Source organism: Panicum virgatum, chromosome 5N (assembly GCF_016808335.1).
Source record: "Panicum virgatum strain AP13 chromosome 5N, P.virgatum_v5, whole genome shotgun sequence".
In the NCBI taxonomy this organism is placed as follows: Eukaryota; Viridiplantae; Streptophyta; class Magnoliopsida; order Poales; family Poaceae; genus Panicum; species Panicum virgatum.
In genome coordinates, this window is record NC_053149.1 from 46,516,413 (window position 1) to 46,530,915 (window position 14,503).

The 14,503-nt window shown below is 46.9% G+C and overlaps 1 protein-coding gene across 1 annotated transcript; it reads right to left on the reverse strand.

The window, feature by feature from the left end:
• Positions 1 to 5,529: 5,529 nt before the first annotated feature.
• LOC120672673 (polypyrimidine tract-binding protein homolog 1-like) lies at positions 5,530 to 11,422 on the reverse strand. Its single transcript, XM_039953197.1, has 11 exons — positions 11,266 to 11,422; positions 10,956 to 11,163; positions 10,072 to 10,281; positions 7,764 to 7,826; positions 7,569 to 7,642; positions 7,397 to 7,492; positions 7,139 to 7,196; positions 6,957 to 7,046; positions 6,800 to 6,878; positions 6,606 to 6,718; positions 5,530 to 6,444 (listed from the first exon to the last, which is right to left on the reverse strand). The coding sequence occupies exons 2-11, from the start codon at positions 11,136 to 11,138 to the stop codon at positions 5,749 to 5,751; spliced, it is 1,662 nt and encodes a 553-aa protein (XP_039809131.1). The 5' UTR covers positions 11,139 to 11,163; positions 11,266 to 11,422; the 3' UTR covers positions 5,530 to 5,748.
• Positions 11,423 to 14,503: the final 3,081 nt, after the last annotated feature.

A 14,503-nucleotide genomic window follows, 5' to 3' on the forward strand; every position in this document is an offset into this window, starting at 1 on the left:
CCCGACCTCCACCACACCTCTCCGGCGTAGATCCGCCGCTCTCCGACCTCCTCCTGTCGCGCGGATCGCCGGTAACCCTAGCCCCCTCCATTCCCCGCCCGCCTGGCCGCCGCCTCGTCTCCTCCGCCTCTCCGCCTCCCCCGCTCCTCGCCAGATCCGCTCCACCCCGACCTGCACCCCACCTCTCCGGCATAGATCCGCCGCTCTCCGACCTCCTCCGCCTCTCCTCGGCCAGATCCGCCGCTCCAGTGGACCTCCACCGACTCTGCTCGGTCAGATCCGCCGCTCCCCTCAGGCCCTCACCTCCTCCCCTCTCCTTTCTTCTACTTCTTCCTCACGAATCCTCCTCTCCCCTCTTTGCGAGTCTGTGTGGCCTGCAACTCCGGTGAGGGCGTCGACGGCAACTTCGGTCTTCGGTGCTCCGGCCAAAGGTAAGTCAGAACTCGCCTTTCTTCTCCTTCTTCCTCACGAATCCCCTCACAGATGTTCCTCCTTGTGCAGGCCGTGAGGGATCGAAGACCGGCGATGGCCGCCGACGACTCCTACAACAATGAGTTGCGGTCGATGGGCTTTCGCGGAGATGATGAGGATGACCTGTTGTAAGGATCACCGGGGTGTCCGACCCTAGAGGGGGAGGGGGTGAATAGGGTCGCTAATCGCTTTTTATCCTAGGGCTCAATCTAATTGCATAGGATAAACCTAACACGTCCTACACATGCTAGTTATGACTAAGGTTTATCTATGCTACTCTCTACTTACCCCTAAAAACTTGCAACCTATAGCCAATCCTAATCAAACTAACTAGGAAAGTAAAGGCATGCAAGATAGAGTAAATGCGGAAACATAATACGGTAAGTAAAGAGATAAGTGCAAGAGGGATGCAAACTCCCGAGTAGACACGGTCATGTAACGTGGTTCGGCACAAACGCCTACGTCCACGGGACACCGAGACTCTTCCGATCACCGTCTTGCACTACGCCACCAATGGCGATGCCGGCAAGCAAAGGCAAGTGCCCACAAGACACCGAGTCTCGTGCACCGCCACCGTCTCTCTCGGTCACCCGGCCGAAATCCACTACGGAGCTTCTCCACCAAGGAAGGGGCCTCCTCTTCCCCCGCACAAAGTGTCGTTGCCACTCCACACCAAGACGGAGGGTCACACGACGGATCACAAGTTGCTTCCCGCAGCAAGACTTCTCTCAAGGGAGCTCTCGCAAGAACTAATCCCTATTACAAGCACTAAGCACTCTCACAAGTGTGCTTAAGCCTATATGATGTACAATGAAGCTCTATGGTGGTTGGAGATGTTCTTGGGTGTGTGTGGGATGTCCAGTAACTCCAGCACTCTTCAAATGGCCGGGGTGAGGCGTATATATAGGCCACCAAGTCTTGTAGCCGTTGCTCCAACGGTCAGCTGAAAATCTGCGTATCACCGGAAGAACCGATGCCTCTGGCAGGGGTAGCGTCGGTTCTTCCGGTCACTCATAAACCGAAGTAGGCGTTGAAGTCCTGACAGCTGATGCAGTGACCACCGGTTGAACCGATGCTTTGTTCCGATGCATCACTGGTACATCCGGTGCTTAAGAATCTTCTCCTGACAGCTGACGTCATTACACCGATGGTATGCACCGATGCTTCACCGGTTCTTCCGGTGCTAAAGAATCTTCTCCTGGGGTCTTGACATCGTCTCTGGAACATAGGACGCCCAATGCACCGATGCCCCCTTTTTGACCCGTCGGTTCAACCGGTGCCTATAGGCTGACTTGGCTTCAATTCCCTTCTGCACCCGTAGGGGCAGCCCCCGTAGGGGCAGCCCTTCGGGCCTTGCTATGCCTATCTTCTCTTTCTCTTTGTCATCACTTGAACCTAAAAGCCTGAGAATGGTCATCTTAACAATCATATTAGTCCAAGTGTTGTGTTGTCATTCGATCACCAAAATCACTTGAAATGGCATAAATGGTGCCATGTTCCTTACACCTGTCTGCGGATGCCGCTGAGCTGTTTGGCAGCAATGCTGCCATCGACCTGGATCTAGAAGGCCTTCCTTAGGGGACCGCCGCTGGATCTGGCACTAGCAGCGCGAGCACCGCCACTGCCACTGAGTCTGGCTCGACCAGGAAGAGGAGGGCGTCCACCTCCAAGGTCTGGAAAGACTTTGATGAGATCTATGAGGTAATTGATGGTAAGGAACGTCGAACTGGTGCTAGATGCAAGCATTGCAAGAAAAACCTCACTGGTAAATCAACCCATGGTACTGGTCACTTGAAGCGGCACATTCTTATATGCCCTGTTTTGAAATCTTGTAATGCCATGACTCAATCTCAACTTAAGTTTAATCCTGATGGCTCTGTGCACCTTTGGGAGTACAAACCAGAAGTAGCTCGTACTGAGTTGTGTAGGTTAATTGCTCGTCTTGACCTGCCTATTTGCATTGGTGAGTCTGATGCTTTTGAAGAGTACATTACTACTGCTTATAATCCTAAATTTGCTAAGGTGTCTAGGCAAACAACCACTAGAGATTTTGCCAAGTACTTCACTGAACATCGTGCTCAGCTTGTTGAGTGTTTGAAGTCTGTATCCTCTGTTGCTCTTACTTCTGATATCTGGTCTGGCAATGCTAAGGAGGATTACCTTAGTGTGGTTGCTCATTTTGTGAATGTTGATTGGCAACTAGAGAAAAGGATCTTAGGTCTCAGGTTGATTGATGTGTCTCACAATGATAGAGACTTAAGATCAGTTGTGGTTCCTATGAAAGATAAGTTCTTGCAATACTAGTGTGACATATCCATGCTCTACTCCTTTGCATTTATACTAGACCCTAGGGCTAAGCTGAAAAGTTTCACCAATGTTCTTAGACTTCTATCTCAGCTTAATGGTAATGATTACTCATGCTACTTGACTGAGGTAAGGGCTGAGTTGTCTGTTATTTTTGCTAAGTATGATGAGAAATTTGGTGGTGTAAGGTTGCAAAGGGCTGCCCAACCAGGCCCTACAGGTAAGAGAAAAACTGCTTGGGGAAGAATCTTTGGTGGTGAGTCTTCTTCTTCTGGTTCTAGTTTGTCTGGTACTACTCTTGGTTCTGTTACTAGTCTTAGTTCTGGTTCTACTTCCTCCTTGCATAGAAGAACTTCTGCTAGTGATCTGTTGCAAGCTGCAACTTCTGGTGCTTCTCTATCATCTGGTTCTGAATTGTCTGCCCACTTGGACAGTGATACTGTTAACCAGTATGATGATGATTTCAATATCTTGAACTGGTGGCATGAGCATAAGCTATCATATCATGTTCTTTCAATTCTAGCTAGAGATGTAATGATTGTTCCTGTTTCAACAATATCATTAGAATCTGCATTTAGTATGACTGGCAGGATTATCGAGGAGCGACGACGGCGTCTGGGCCCTGAGGTCGTGGAGATGTTGGCTCTGATCAAGGACTGGGAGCAAGCCGATGCAAGACTTCAGCATTTCATAGAGGATGAAGAACTTGAAGAATCATTTGAAAACTTATATCTAGATGTTGAATCTGTATAACTATGTAGTATGGACTGTGGACTGTGGACTTAAACTTGTGATGAACATTTGAACATTTAGAGCTGGCTGTACTCTTTTTCCTTTGTAGGGTTTTGTCCTCACGAGGTGTGGGGTTTTACCTACAAAGGTTTTTAACGAGGCAGCACCCAAAATAGCTCAATTTAATAAATTTGTTATCATGAAATGTGCTTCTGTTTTGTGATCTATTTGTGAATTTGAATCTTAGATTTGAAATCTTGAAATCATTCTGAGTTGAGGGAGTGACGGCCTAGTGCAGATGCCTAGTCGGGCTCGGGCTGGCACGGCCCACGAAGCCCGCCTGGCATATCGGGCCGGCCCGACACGCCAAACAGGCCCTCGTGCCGTGCTCGTGCAGAGCTGGGCACGTGGGCCGGCCCGGCCCGGCACGATTAGTTATCCGGGCTAATCGTGCCGGGCCGGATCGGGCCCGGGCCGGGTTCGGCCCGTTGGACAACTATACTCGCAGTGACAATAATCCAGTCAGCCCATGCATGAACGAACTCCTGGCCATCAGGAATCTCACGACGCATCAGACTCGCACCACTTTCAGAACAACAAATGTTGGTTGTGCTCACCACAACTGATCACCGACATCACAACGAGTTTGGTCCTGGTCACAGGATCAGAGCCATCTGCAACTCATACCAAAAAGAAAGTAAAATCTCATCTGCACGTGGTGCTAATATTGTCTCATTGAGATTATGCATCTGTGAACCTCTTGTAGTCAGCATGTGACACCACTTAATTGTAGGTGCTGCCGAAATCTTGTCAGTCAAGGTAAACCAAGAAGCCAAGTGAACCATTTCGATCACCATATGGCTTTAGTAATATGAATTTCACTCAAATTCCATCCGATGTGCCGCGTGCTGCCATATACAACGCCTTGGGCAGGGACACCTTAAATCCACTGAACGGATAGAAGCCGTCGTCGTTGTATTCCAACCTAGATGTTAAATGTATTCCAACCCTCGGATTAACCTTTTACGTTAATAAGGACTAAAGCTTAAGCGGATTAACCTTTTACGTTAATAAGGACTAAAGCTTAAGTGATATTGATGAGAATGCGTGTGTTTACTTAGCGTGCTAGTAGGATGGAGCCATAGTTGGGATTGATATTACATCCATACTGAAACTGGAGGAGAGGTAAATGAACACACAGCATTCAAAACCCAAAGAGGCAAAGTTTAAAAAACAACATTCCAGCAAAAAGGGCACGTACAAAGCTGAGTAATAAATCATACTTCGCCGTTGATCCACCGGAGAAATTGGTAGTACCAGTAGTCCACCACATTCTGACCTTCCTGGTTAGCAGGCTCGGCTAGTACTATGGGGAAAGTAGATGTATTTGTCTATTTGATACTGCAGTGAAAGTGCAGCCTATTTATTTGCGAATTTGTGACGATGCTGAGATACAAGTTACAACTGGAGCATCATTTTGTTTAGCTGATGCTTCCCATTCCACGTTTTGTTTACCCGCAAAACCATGCTCGTTCGCTATAGCTGATGCTTAGTTACTTGGATTCCTTTCTGTCTTCGTGGGTATATACATAGATCCTTCTGTTTGTCAGAGCAATTCAATAAACGAGAGAGAGAAGAGGGGGGGGGGGGGGGGGGGGTGAGGGCTACCGGATGATTATGGACAACGGTAGAGAGCTAAGCGCACGATACTTCTTTTCTTTTCCTTTTAGTTTCTTCGTTTCCTAGTTGTTCATCTGTACTTCCAACTTTTCTTTCTTCTATACGTGAAATGGTACGAAGTTCTTATGCGTGCGAGGATATAATTACGTAATAAAGAAGAATTATAACATCGATCGCTCGATCCCTGGTCAGATGGATGACAACACGCTGTACTATAAGATCAAGATTGATACTTTTACATTGATGCCTTCATGAGGGATGTCAACGTATCGGTAAGGAATGGAGGCTGCTTTGGTGAGAGGTGACTGATGCTACTTGATTAAGGGTAGCGAGAAGGTCCCATAGAATAAGAACATGTATAGAATTTCTGCAATGAGAACGATTGATACAAATACAATGGCCATTACAAAACATTTACCACGGCAAATCCAGATTGGACACTTGTTTTTCACCACGTTATAGACCACTAACTGGGAACAGCAACAGTATTTTCACCTCATAGGAACGGTAACAGAGAAGGATTGACACACATCCGTCTATGATCTAACATACTTTGAGTAGCTAACGACTATAGGGACCCTGCGGAGGGAATGGAAGCTGTCGACCTCCCTGCTCAGAGAAGGGCATCATCTGGGGCTCCATACCCGGAGGGAACTGCTGGTTGCTGTACATTGGAAACTGCGCCATCGGTTGCCGTGGACCTTGTGAAAACGGCAGACCTCCATAACCCGGAGCTTGCATCATCTGGGGACCTGGAGGTAGCTGCTGCCCAACGAGGCCAGGGAACGGCACTGCTTGTGGACCATGTGTGTTTGGAACCAGATGGCTTCCATTGCCAAGATACTGCATGAACTGGGCTGAACCTGGAGGTAGTTGATAATTCACATGGTTGGACATCTGTTGACTTCCCTGACCCTGCAACATTGGAGCTTGAGCTGAGCCATAACCTGGGAACTGCTGAGGGAGGATAGCCTGGCTAGGGTACTGTGGAGGTCCACCCAGGGGAGCAACAGGAGTTTGCAAGTGTGGCTCACTCGAAGGGTGGGAAGGTAGAGCAACTGATGGTTCTCCAGGCATTGCTGGACTGGGCACCCCTGGTGGCATTACTGCACTGGTGGCTGCAGAAGGAACACTATTGTTTGGCTGTGGAATGGTGGCACCAACATTTGGTAGTGGCTGAGGACCAAGAATGGAAGGTTGATTACTGCTTGGAGTGATGTTTCCCTTTGTATAATCTCTACCTCGCTCATTGTTAATCTGAAAAAAAGGTGATGCAAACAATCAATAAATGAGCTTTTAAAACCAACCTTTCTTGGGGTTCATTCAAACATTTTATTTCGTATTTTCTAGCAAGAGTGCAAGACAAAGCACCATTGACAGCAACAAATTTTATTATAGTAAAAAAATAGTACAATTACCTTAACATTAAGCTCAGTATGTCGTGAAAATGCAAGGTGAAGCTTGCAATATCCACCTTCATAGATGCTGTGCCCTTCTAATGCTTCTTTTGCTGCAACTGCAGTTTGAATGTCTACCAGGAAAGCATAAAGGACTTGAGAGACATGTCATGCATGAGTAGTTGAATTTCATGTAGGAACAAAGTAGTGTTTACCTGGATACTGGATCAATGCTTGAAAGCCATTCTTTTCAAAAATTGCTATCTTTTGTACAAATCCAAAAGCAGAAAAGACCTGACAATTACATAATACCAAAAAGTTGGTGCAAACTGCATATGTCAACTTAGCATTGTTCTTTCTTCAACAGATTACCTCATGAAGCACGTCTATTGTAACAACATACTGCATGTTCTCAATGGATGCAAGAAGTATATTGCTCTCTGGTTCCTGCTTTTTCCCATCCTGGGCATAACAATGTGAACACAACAACTATATTAGCAACTTTGCATAAGCACAAAATAAAAGCAGACATGCTCAAAGGTTAGAAGTGCTACCGCTCCAGAGCCATCTTTAGCAGAATCCAGGAAAGGAAGGTAAGGGTTAGTAAAGTCCCTAGATGAAACAGCAAAGAAGAATAATCAGCAGTTGCGTGATTGCTAGAATACAAAACAACCAAATTGAGAAAGTATCTGAAAGGGGACAAAAAAAATCCACACAAAATGAAATAATTTGACAGGTAAAACCAATGAATCCGTCCATCAAACAGGAAGTACACCAAAAATGGTCCATCTTGTCAGTCGAGCAGCTATTACCTACTCCTGTGGCTCTGATACTTGACATTGAGAACACTGTGTGCTGAATAGCTTATTCTCAAAGTGCAGGCCCCATCCAGTTCTGGTAGCAAATAGCTGAAATACAGGAACAAGTCATTATGCATCAGTCTTGAAAAAGAATACAGCAGAAAATTACAGTTGAGAGAAATACCTAGGAATGCATCTACCATCCAGTGCAGCTTTTGCGGATGTTGCGGTTTCAGCATCAGAAAACTGAATTAATGCCTACAAGCAAGATAAACAAACATAACTTAGATAAATCAGTTCAGCCTGAGCAAAAAAAAAAAAACAAACAAAGTATGACAGCAGATGACACGTGAAAAAAGAGTAGAAGTAAAACCATCACCTGATAACCAGATGCCTTCTCAAAGGTAGCAATCTTGTGAACAAATCCAAAAGCAGAAAATACCTGACACACAAAACTTCAGTTGTTAAGACCACAGGTAAAATTGTATAGTAAAATCAAATGCATGCAATATAACTGGAAAGTAAAATGAGCTTATATGACAAGCACCAAACAAAGGTGGACTGATATCTCAATGCCAGGCACAGTAAAAATTTTGAATAAATTTACAGAGAAGTGTAAACCTAAAAGATATATTTTTTAATAATAAAATCAACAACATGAATCAAGGCTAATGGCTAGCAGATAACTGTATACGGTAGAAACATTTTAACATGTTAGTAAAGATAACAAAAAAGAATTTTCATCTATCTTAGATTTCATGACTGTCAAAGCTGTTAAAGTTACAGAATCAGTAAGTATTCTACACTTTGAATAGATAATCAAAGAAGCAGAGCAAGAAAGCATTCATGTGCTAAGATCAAAGGGAACCAAATCTATACATCAAGCTTTTACCCATGAAAAACAAAATCTTATCTACAATATCCGCAATGGCAAGCGAGTCAGCTCACTAAACTGTTCAAACATTCATTAACAGCTGATGTATATATTTCACCTTGAACCTCGCCTTGACAGTGTATTAAGACAAGTGTCTCAATCAATTGAGACTACAGAGCGTGAAGAAAAGATAATTCTTCTAATGTAAACATAAACTATTACAAAATAATTTTCTAATCAACATATAAAAGATTGCAAGTAATATTTTCGATCAACTGCAGCTTGCAGATCTATAATAAGCAAGCAAAAACTCCTATTTACAAGATGATTTAAACCTGGTTCATTCAATAGCTCAGTGTAACTAGACATGACAAAAGAATGGCATATTTGTGCCCATCAAGCTCCAGCTCTGTGAAAAATAATGTGGTTCTGACTACTAGTTTATGTATAAGATAAACCTAAAAAAACAAGAATCTTTACAATGTCCCTGACAAATTTCAGGAGATGCTTTTCTAGTCTAGTGCACATAGTGTCCACGTAAACTGGATACATCATAAGAAATAAGCCCTGTTCCGCTAGGCGCTCACCTAGGCGCGATTCCGCGCGACTAATCGCGAGTCGAGGCCCGTCGCCTGGCCTAGGGGGGTAGTCGAACCCCTAGGCGGGCGTAGACGGCCGCACCCGCTCGTAGACGGCCACTCCCGCACGTCCTCCTCGGCGGCTCCGCCTGCGACGGCGCGCCGGCCTCCCTGCTCCCGCCTGAGGCTCGTCCTGCTCCCGCCGGTGAGGTCGCGCCGGTCGCCCTGCTCAGCTGCTCCTGCCGGTGAGGTCCCACGTGCAGATCCGGCGACCCGGGGATGAGGCGCAGCAGAGAGCGGCGGCGGAGGAGGAGGCAGGGACATCAGGCGGCGGCGGAGGAGAAGGAAGAGGAGCCGGTGGAGGCGGCAGGGAGGAGGCCGGCGGTGGTGGAGGCGAGCGGCTCGCGGCTGGAAGCAGAGCACGCGTTTCTCGTGCGGGAGCGGGCGTGCGGCTGGAAGCAGAGCAATAGGGAGATGCATAGGACAGCAGATGGATAAGGTGGGCTGGGCTGCTTTTGATGGGCCTTTCTATGCATCTCTATACAGACTATACGTAGTCTTCTATTTGTTTTCGCTTTTTTATGTAATACGTGTATACACGTGTATTTGTGAAACGCCTAGGACCGCCTAGGCGCGATTACTCCCGACTAGTCTCTAGGCTGAGGGTCAGCGCCTAGATTCCGACTAGCGCCTAGCGGAACAGGGGAAATAAGTATCAGATGAGCTAAAAAAAGCTCCGGCAATCCAGGGAAGAGAGCTGACAATCATATAACTATGCCAGCTATTGATATGGAACGATCACCATTGGGCAAAATCCATACATCAATCTTTACTCACTGACTAGAACACAGCCAACCACAATGAACTAAGAACAGGACATTAATGAAGGTAGACATGATTCATCCTAAGAGGGATACTTAGGCGAAAGGGGGAGGGGAGGGGAGGGTATGGGATGGGAAGGGTGGAGATGGGAGAGGAGGGGAAAGCGAAGGGGAGGGGGAGGGGGAGGGGGAGGAGGAGTGGGGCAGCGATGAGTAAAGGAAACAAACACACACATGTGTTCCAGATGCTGCCTGCCATGATACTCCGTGAGAACTGCTTGCTAATCCATTCAGATCATGCAAATGAATGTGCTAGAAGTTACTAAGACAGTCCTGGCACATCAGAATATTCCTGCAGAAAAAATCAGTTGACCTAAATAACATAATTCCCAATGCAACTGTTAACATCCTTACCAAGTGTAGAACATCGATGCTGACAGAATCGGGCGCAACACCCTCCATCCCCACAAGCAAAACGTTGCCTGAACCTTCCCCAGTAGTCTTGGTGTTGACAATCTCCTGTCTATTGGAGTACTGAAGATACACATTTTTCCCTCTTACCTGTGCTGGCTCTGCTGACGATGCATAATATGATATCATGGCGATCGCTTGATTTTGGTCAGCCTGCAAATAATATTAAAAAATTTAAAAATAATATCCAGTCCCTCTCCATTGGTCTACTACACTTCCATCATTCTCATATCATAGGAAATTTAAAGCTTGACTATTGTTTCACCAGATAAGCAGTCTTCCCATTCAAAGACAAATCTTCCACACGTTTTTTAGCCATTGCACTTTGCTTATCCACCAAAACAAAGTCATATAAATCATATAAATAACGATGGATTTTTCTTTGTGCCATGATGTCTTGAGGGGGTCTAATATTGTTCATGTTCACCGCACATCATAAAACTACAAAAATCACTAATTCCGGAGACACGAATCATTTGGGTCAACTCCAATGACAAGACTCTAAAAGAGCTCTAACGATGAATGGATGGTGAGGCTGCATGTAGCTTGCTCATCCAACTTGTTAATTCCAAAACAACAAAGGCAGGGCATTGGAGATTTCCTCCAAAACAACTAAATGGACAGCTAAAGCATGCTTGTAAATTACACCCTTTTTGTTGCACTGCAGTACCAATTATATATGATCTAGAAAAAAAGAGAGCAGGTGAACCACTTAAATAAGGCTGAATCTAACTTTACAATTATTCACGTGTCCACGGTGACAGGAGACTGGACGAGACGAGTAGGTTTGACTAACATGGGTGGCAAGGAATGTTGGTGGTACTCACGAATTCGATGAATGCCTGGTTGCGGTTGGCTCCGACGCCGCATTTGGTGTTGACGACCTTGCCGAAGGGGGTCCCCAGCTCAACCAACTCCTCCGGGGTGCAGTCCCACGGCAGGTTCCGCAGGTGGAGCACCTTCGATGGCGGCTGCGTGTACCGGAACTGCGGCTGCCCACCGGAAGCCATCCCTCCCGAATCTTATCCTCCAAACCTGCAGCGTTAACAGCGGTAAGTAATCCACATCCGGACGAGGCTTTCCCATCGAAAAGGAAAGCACTTGTAAGCACGGGTGAATATCTAGCCAGGTCCTCACCTTGCGAGTGGCGAGAGGCGGCGGCGGCGGCGAGACGACAGGCCGGAGCGGAGGAAGACGGGTTGGATTCGGGAACGTATCGGGTGCGGTCCATCGTCTAGGCTTAAAGTCGCGTAGGGTTCCGTGTAGGCCTCGTGAAAAGGCCCACTTAAGTGTTTTTTTAAAGAAAGGCCCACTTTAGTTAATGGGCTTCACCATGCAGCTGCTCTGGAATTTTTCTATTATTTCTTTTCGATTTTTCAAAAGAATTAATTGGAACCATACCATTGCAACTCTTAAGAGTTGGAAAAACACTGCTACAACTTTTAATATTAGAGATATACTACTCCTATACGTCTTTGAACACTTCGGGCCCACCAGCAATGTACGTATCTCTTTTACTTTTCCGTATGGCCTGTATTGCCCTTCATCCCGTCGTCGCGCTCGATCATCACCTGTACGTCTCGATCCATTGCCCTACGCTCGGTCGACTGAACAGCAGGGCGCCGCCGACCCAAAGGCACGCTAGGGCGCCGCCCTTCATCCCGTCGTCGCGCTCGATCATCACCTGTACGTCTCTGCCGGCACGAGCTCGAGCCTCCTCGACGCCGCGCCCCCACCTGCCTGACCTTGGTTCCCTGCTCTATCGATCTCGAGAGCGCCATGGCCTCTGTTCTGCCTGAGACCGCATCGGATGGCAAGACTCTGACGGACGCCTGGGACTACAAGGGCCGGTCGGCCAGCCGCGCCAGCACCGGCGGATGGGGCTACGCCGCCATGATCCTAGGTCCTCCAATTCACCTGCCACTTTGCTTCCAGGGACACGGCACATGACCTGTGCCGTGCCTATTCTATGTTCGCGCCGTCCATGCATGTGTGGAACTGACTTCGGTTCGGTCTCGTGATCCAAGGAGCCGAACTGTTCAGGAGGGCAGAGACTTACATGTGATGATCGAGTGCGACGACGGGATGAAGGTGTGACACGCACACGCTAGGTGTATGCACAGTAGTGGTGTATCTATTTTGGTGTATCTATTTTATGCATCATGTGCTTGATTGCTTGAAAAAGGATCTTTTTGTAAATATAGAGGTTATATGAGTAATTATGATTTTATGCAAGGTCCTTTTATAGTTATATTTGAATAGGATGTGAAATTATAGCTTTTGTGGAGGGTGTTTTTGCAAAATGTAGTGTAATCATTACATGGTAGGAAAATTTTCAATTCAGCCTAAGTTTAAAGTGAATTTACCTTGAAAAAAACAAAATTCCTTTGAATTCAAAATCCCTTCTATGTTTTTTTTAAAATTAGCTCTTTATCCTTTGATCAAATCAATTTTTTCACAACATTAAAGTTGTAGATCTTGAAAAGTTGAACAACTTTCATGTTGGGCACCTTTTCATTTGTGCTTTAATTTAAAAGTTATTGCTGTTTTACATTTGGGTCCCTGGAATTATTGGAAATTGCAAATCAGTCCAGTTTCTCCTTCATCCTGCCTGCCTCTCTGCTCTCTCTCACCGCCGGCAAAGCGGCGCTGCGCCCGCCGCTCTGGGCCGCCCCCGAGCCACCTCTTGCTCGCGCTGGCTTCCACGCGTCGCACAGAAGCTCCCCACCGCCCTCTACCCCTCGCGCTGTGCCCTCCCCGCCTCGCCACGCCGCCCAGAACCGCCCGCGGCCGCCACCTCAACGCCGCCGTGGAGGGCTCGGGATAGAGCTCACCGCTCTTCCCTCTCGCGCACAGAAGCACTACATATACCCCCGCAAGCTAATCCTTTCATCCTTTTTGCTTTTTCCCCACCCCGCTCGCCCAGAACAGCACCGCCGCCCGCCATTGCCACCGGAGCTTTGAGCTCGCCGTGGACCCATTGCTTCAGTACCACTCCGCCCCTCCCAACCTCCCAGTTAGCTTTGCCTTGCTCTCACGAAGCTCACCAGCCCTTTCTCCCCGCCAATCCCTCATCGGAGCGTCGCCTCCGCTGAAGCCGACCGCCGCCCCAGACATCCTCCGACCCTTTTTACCCCCTAGATAGCTTCACCGGGACGCCGTGAAGCTTTTCCCCCACTTGTCGTCGTCGGTCCCCCACCGGAGCACTACCATCGACGAGCCACCCCTCCGCCGTGCCTTGCTCCTCACCGGTGAACCCCTACCGGTCCTCAATCCATCCCTTCAAGCCCACCAGCAGGTAGGTCCTAAGCCGCTCTACCTTCCTAGCCCCTCTGGCTCGCCGCCGGCGACTCACGTCGCCGGGAATCGGCCGGCCTTCCTCTCCCCTGTTCTTCTTTCCCTTGACCCAGGGACCTCAGGTGAAATAAACAAAAACCCAGGGGGTTATTTGAATAGTCATAGACTCAAGTGAATAGTGCCTTTAGGGACTCATTTGTAATTTTTGTTGTAAACTTTAAAATTCTATAGAAATTCATAGGAAATTCAGAAAAAGGCAAATCTTGATGTTTTGGAATCCTTGAGAGTAGTTCTATGCAGTAGAGTCATAATATGTTAGGCATTAGTTGAAACTTTATGCTGTAAAAGTAGTGTAGCGCATCTAGGCCGATAGATGCTAATGGTGAGTTTCGGTGATTAATGACAACCGTATGCGACTAACGTGTGTTTTAAAGGAAAGCTCAATAACTGGATTAGTCTCATATGAAATATGAAAGGAGACCCCTCAATTCGAAACAATCATGCGTACCAAGGACTCAATTTGAAAGATTAAGGACCTTTCTAGTCTCAAGTGTCACAAGGAGTTGAAGGACACTTGTTTTAGTTAGGTTTTATAGTTTCTAGTTCTTGATCGTACTATTAAGAGGGGTTCATGAGTTAGTAGCTTGATCAAACTTGAGTTGGCCTTAGAAATCTTGCACACTCACTCAAAAACAGCAAAAGATGGTCAATAGAAGTCAATACAACTCTTGGAAGAAGAAACAATCAAAGTCACATTCGAATCCAAGTCAAAACAGCTGAATACAATGAAAAACAGCAGCACCGGTTGAACCGGTGACCTATCATCGGAGCATCCGATGCATGGCGGAAGGACCGATGCCCTGTCGATCTATCTTCTCTGGATGAAGGCAGAAATCAAGTATGGCACCGGTTGAACCGATGGTCAAAAAATAAGCACCGGTGCAATGGAAGTTCTTTGTTCCAGAGAGCATGTTTTGGTGGAATTCAACCTCTCTTCAGCACCGGTTGAACCGACGCTTCGGAATCAAAGCACCGGTACATCAGACGTACTTTGTTCCAGAGAGCATGTTTTGGTTGA

Bases quoted from the DNA above. Each gene is read 5' to 3' on its own strand.
- LOC120672673 (XM_039953197.1), bottom strand. From the start codon at position 11,138: ATGGCTTCCGGTGGGCAGCCGCAGTTCCGGTACACGCAGCCGCCATCG. The intron at 7,827-10,071 runs GTAAGGATGTTA...TTTGTGTGTCAG, and splicing joins GCATCGATGTTCTACACTTG to GTATTTTCTGCTTTTGGATT. The intron at 6,879-6,956 runs GTAATCTGTTGA...TGTAATTGTCAG, and splicing joins CAATAGACGTGCTTCATGAG to GTCTTTTCTGCTTTTGGATT.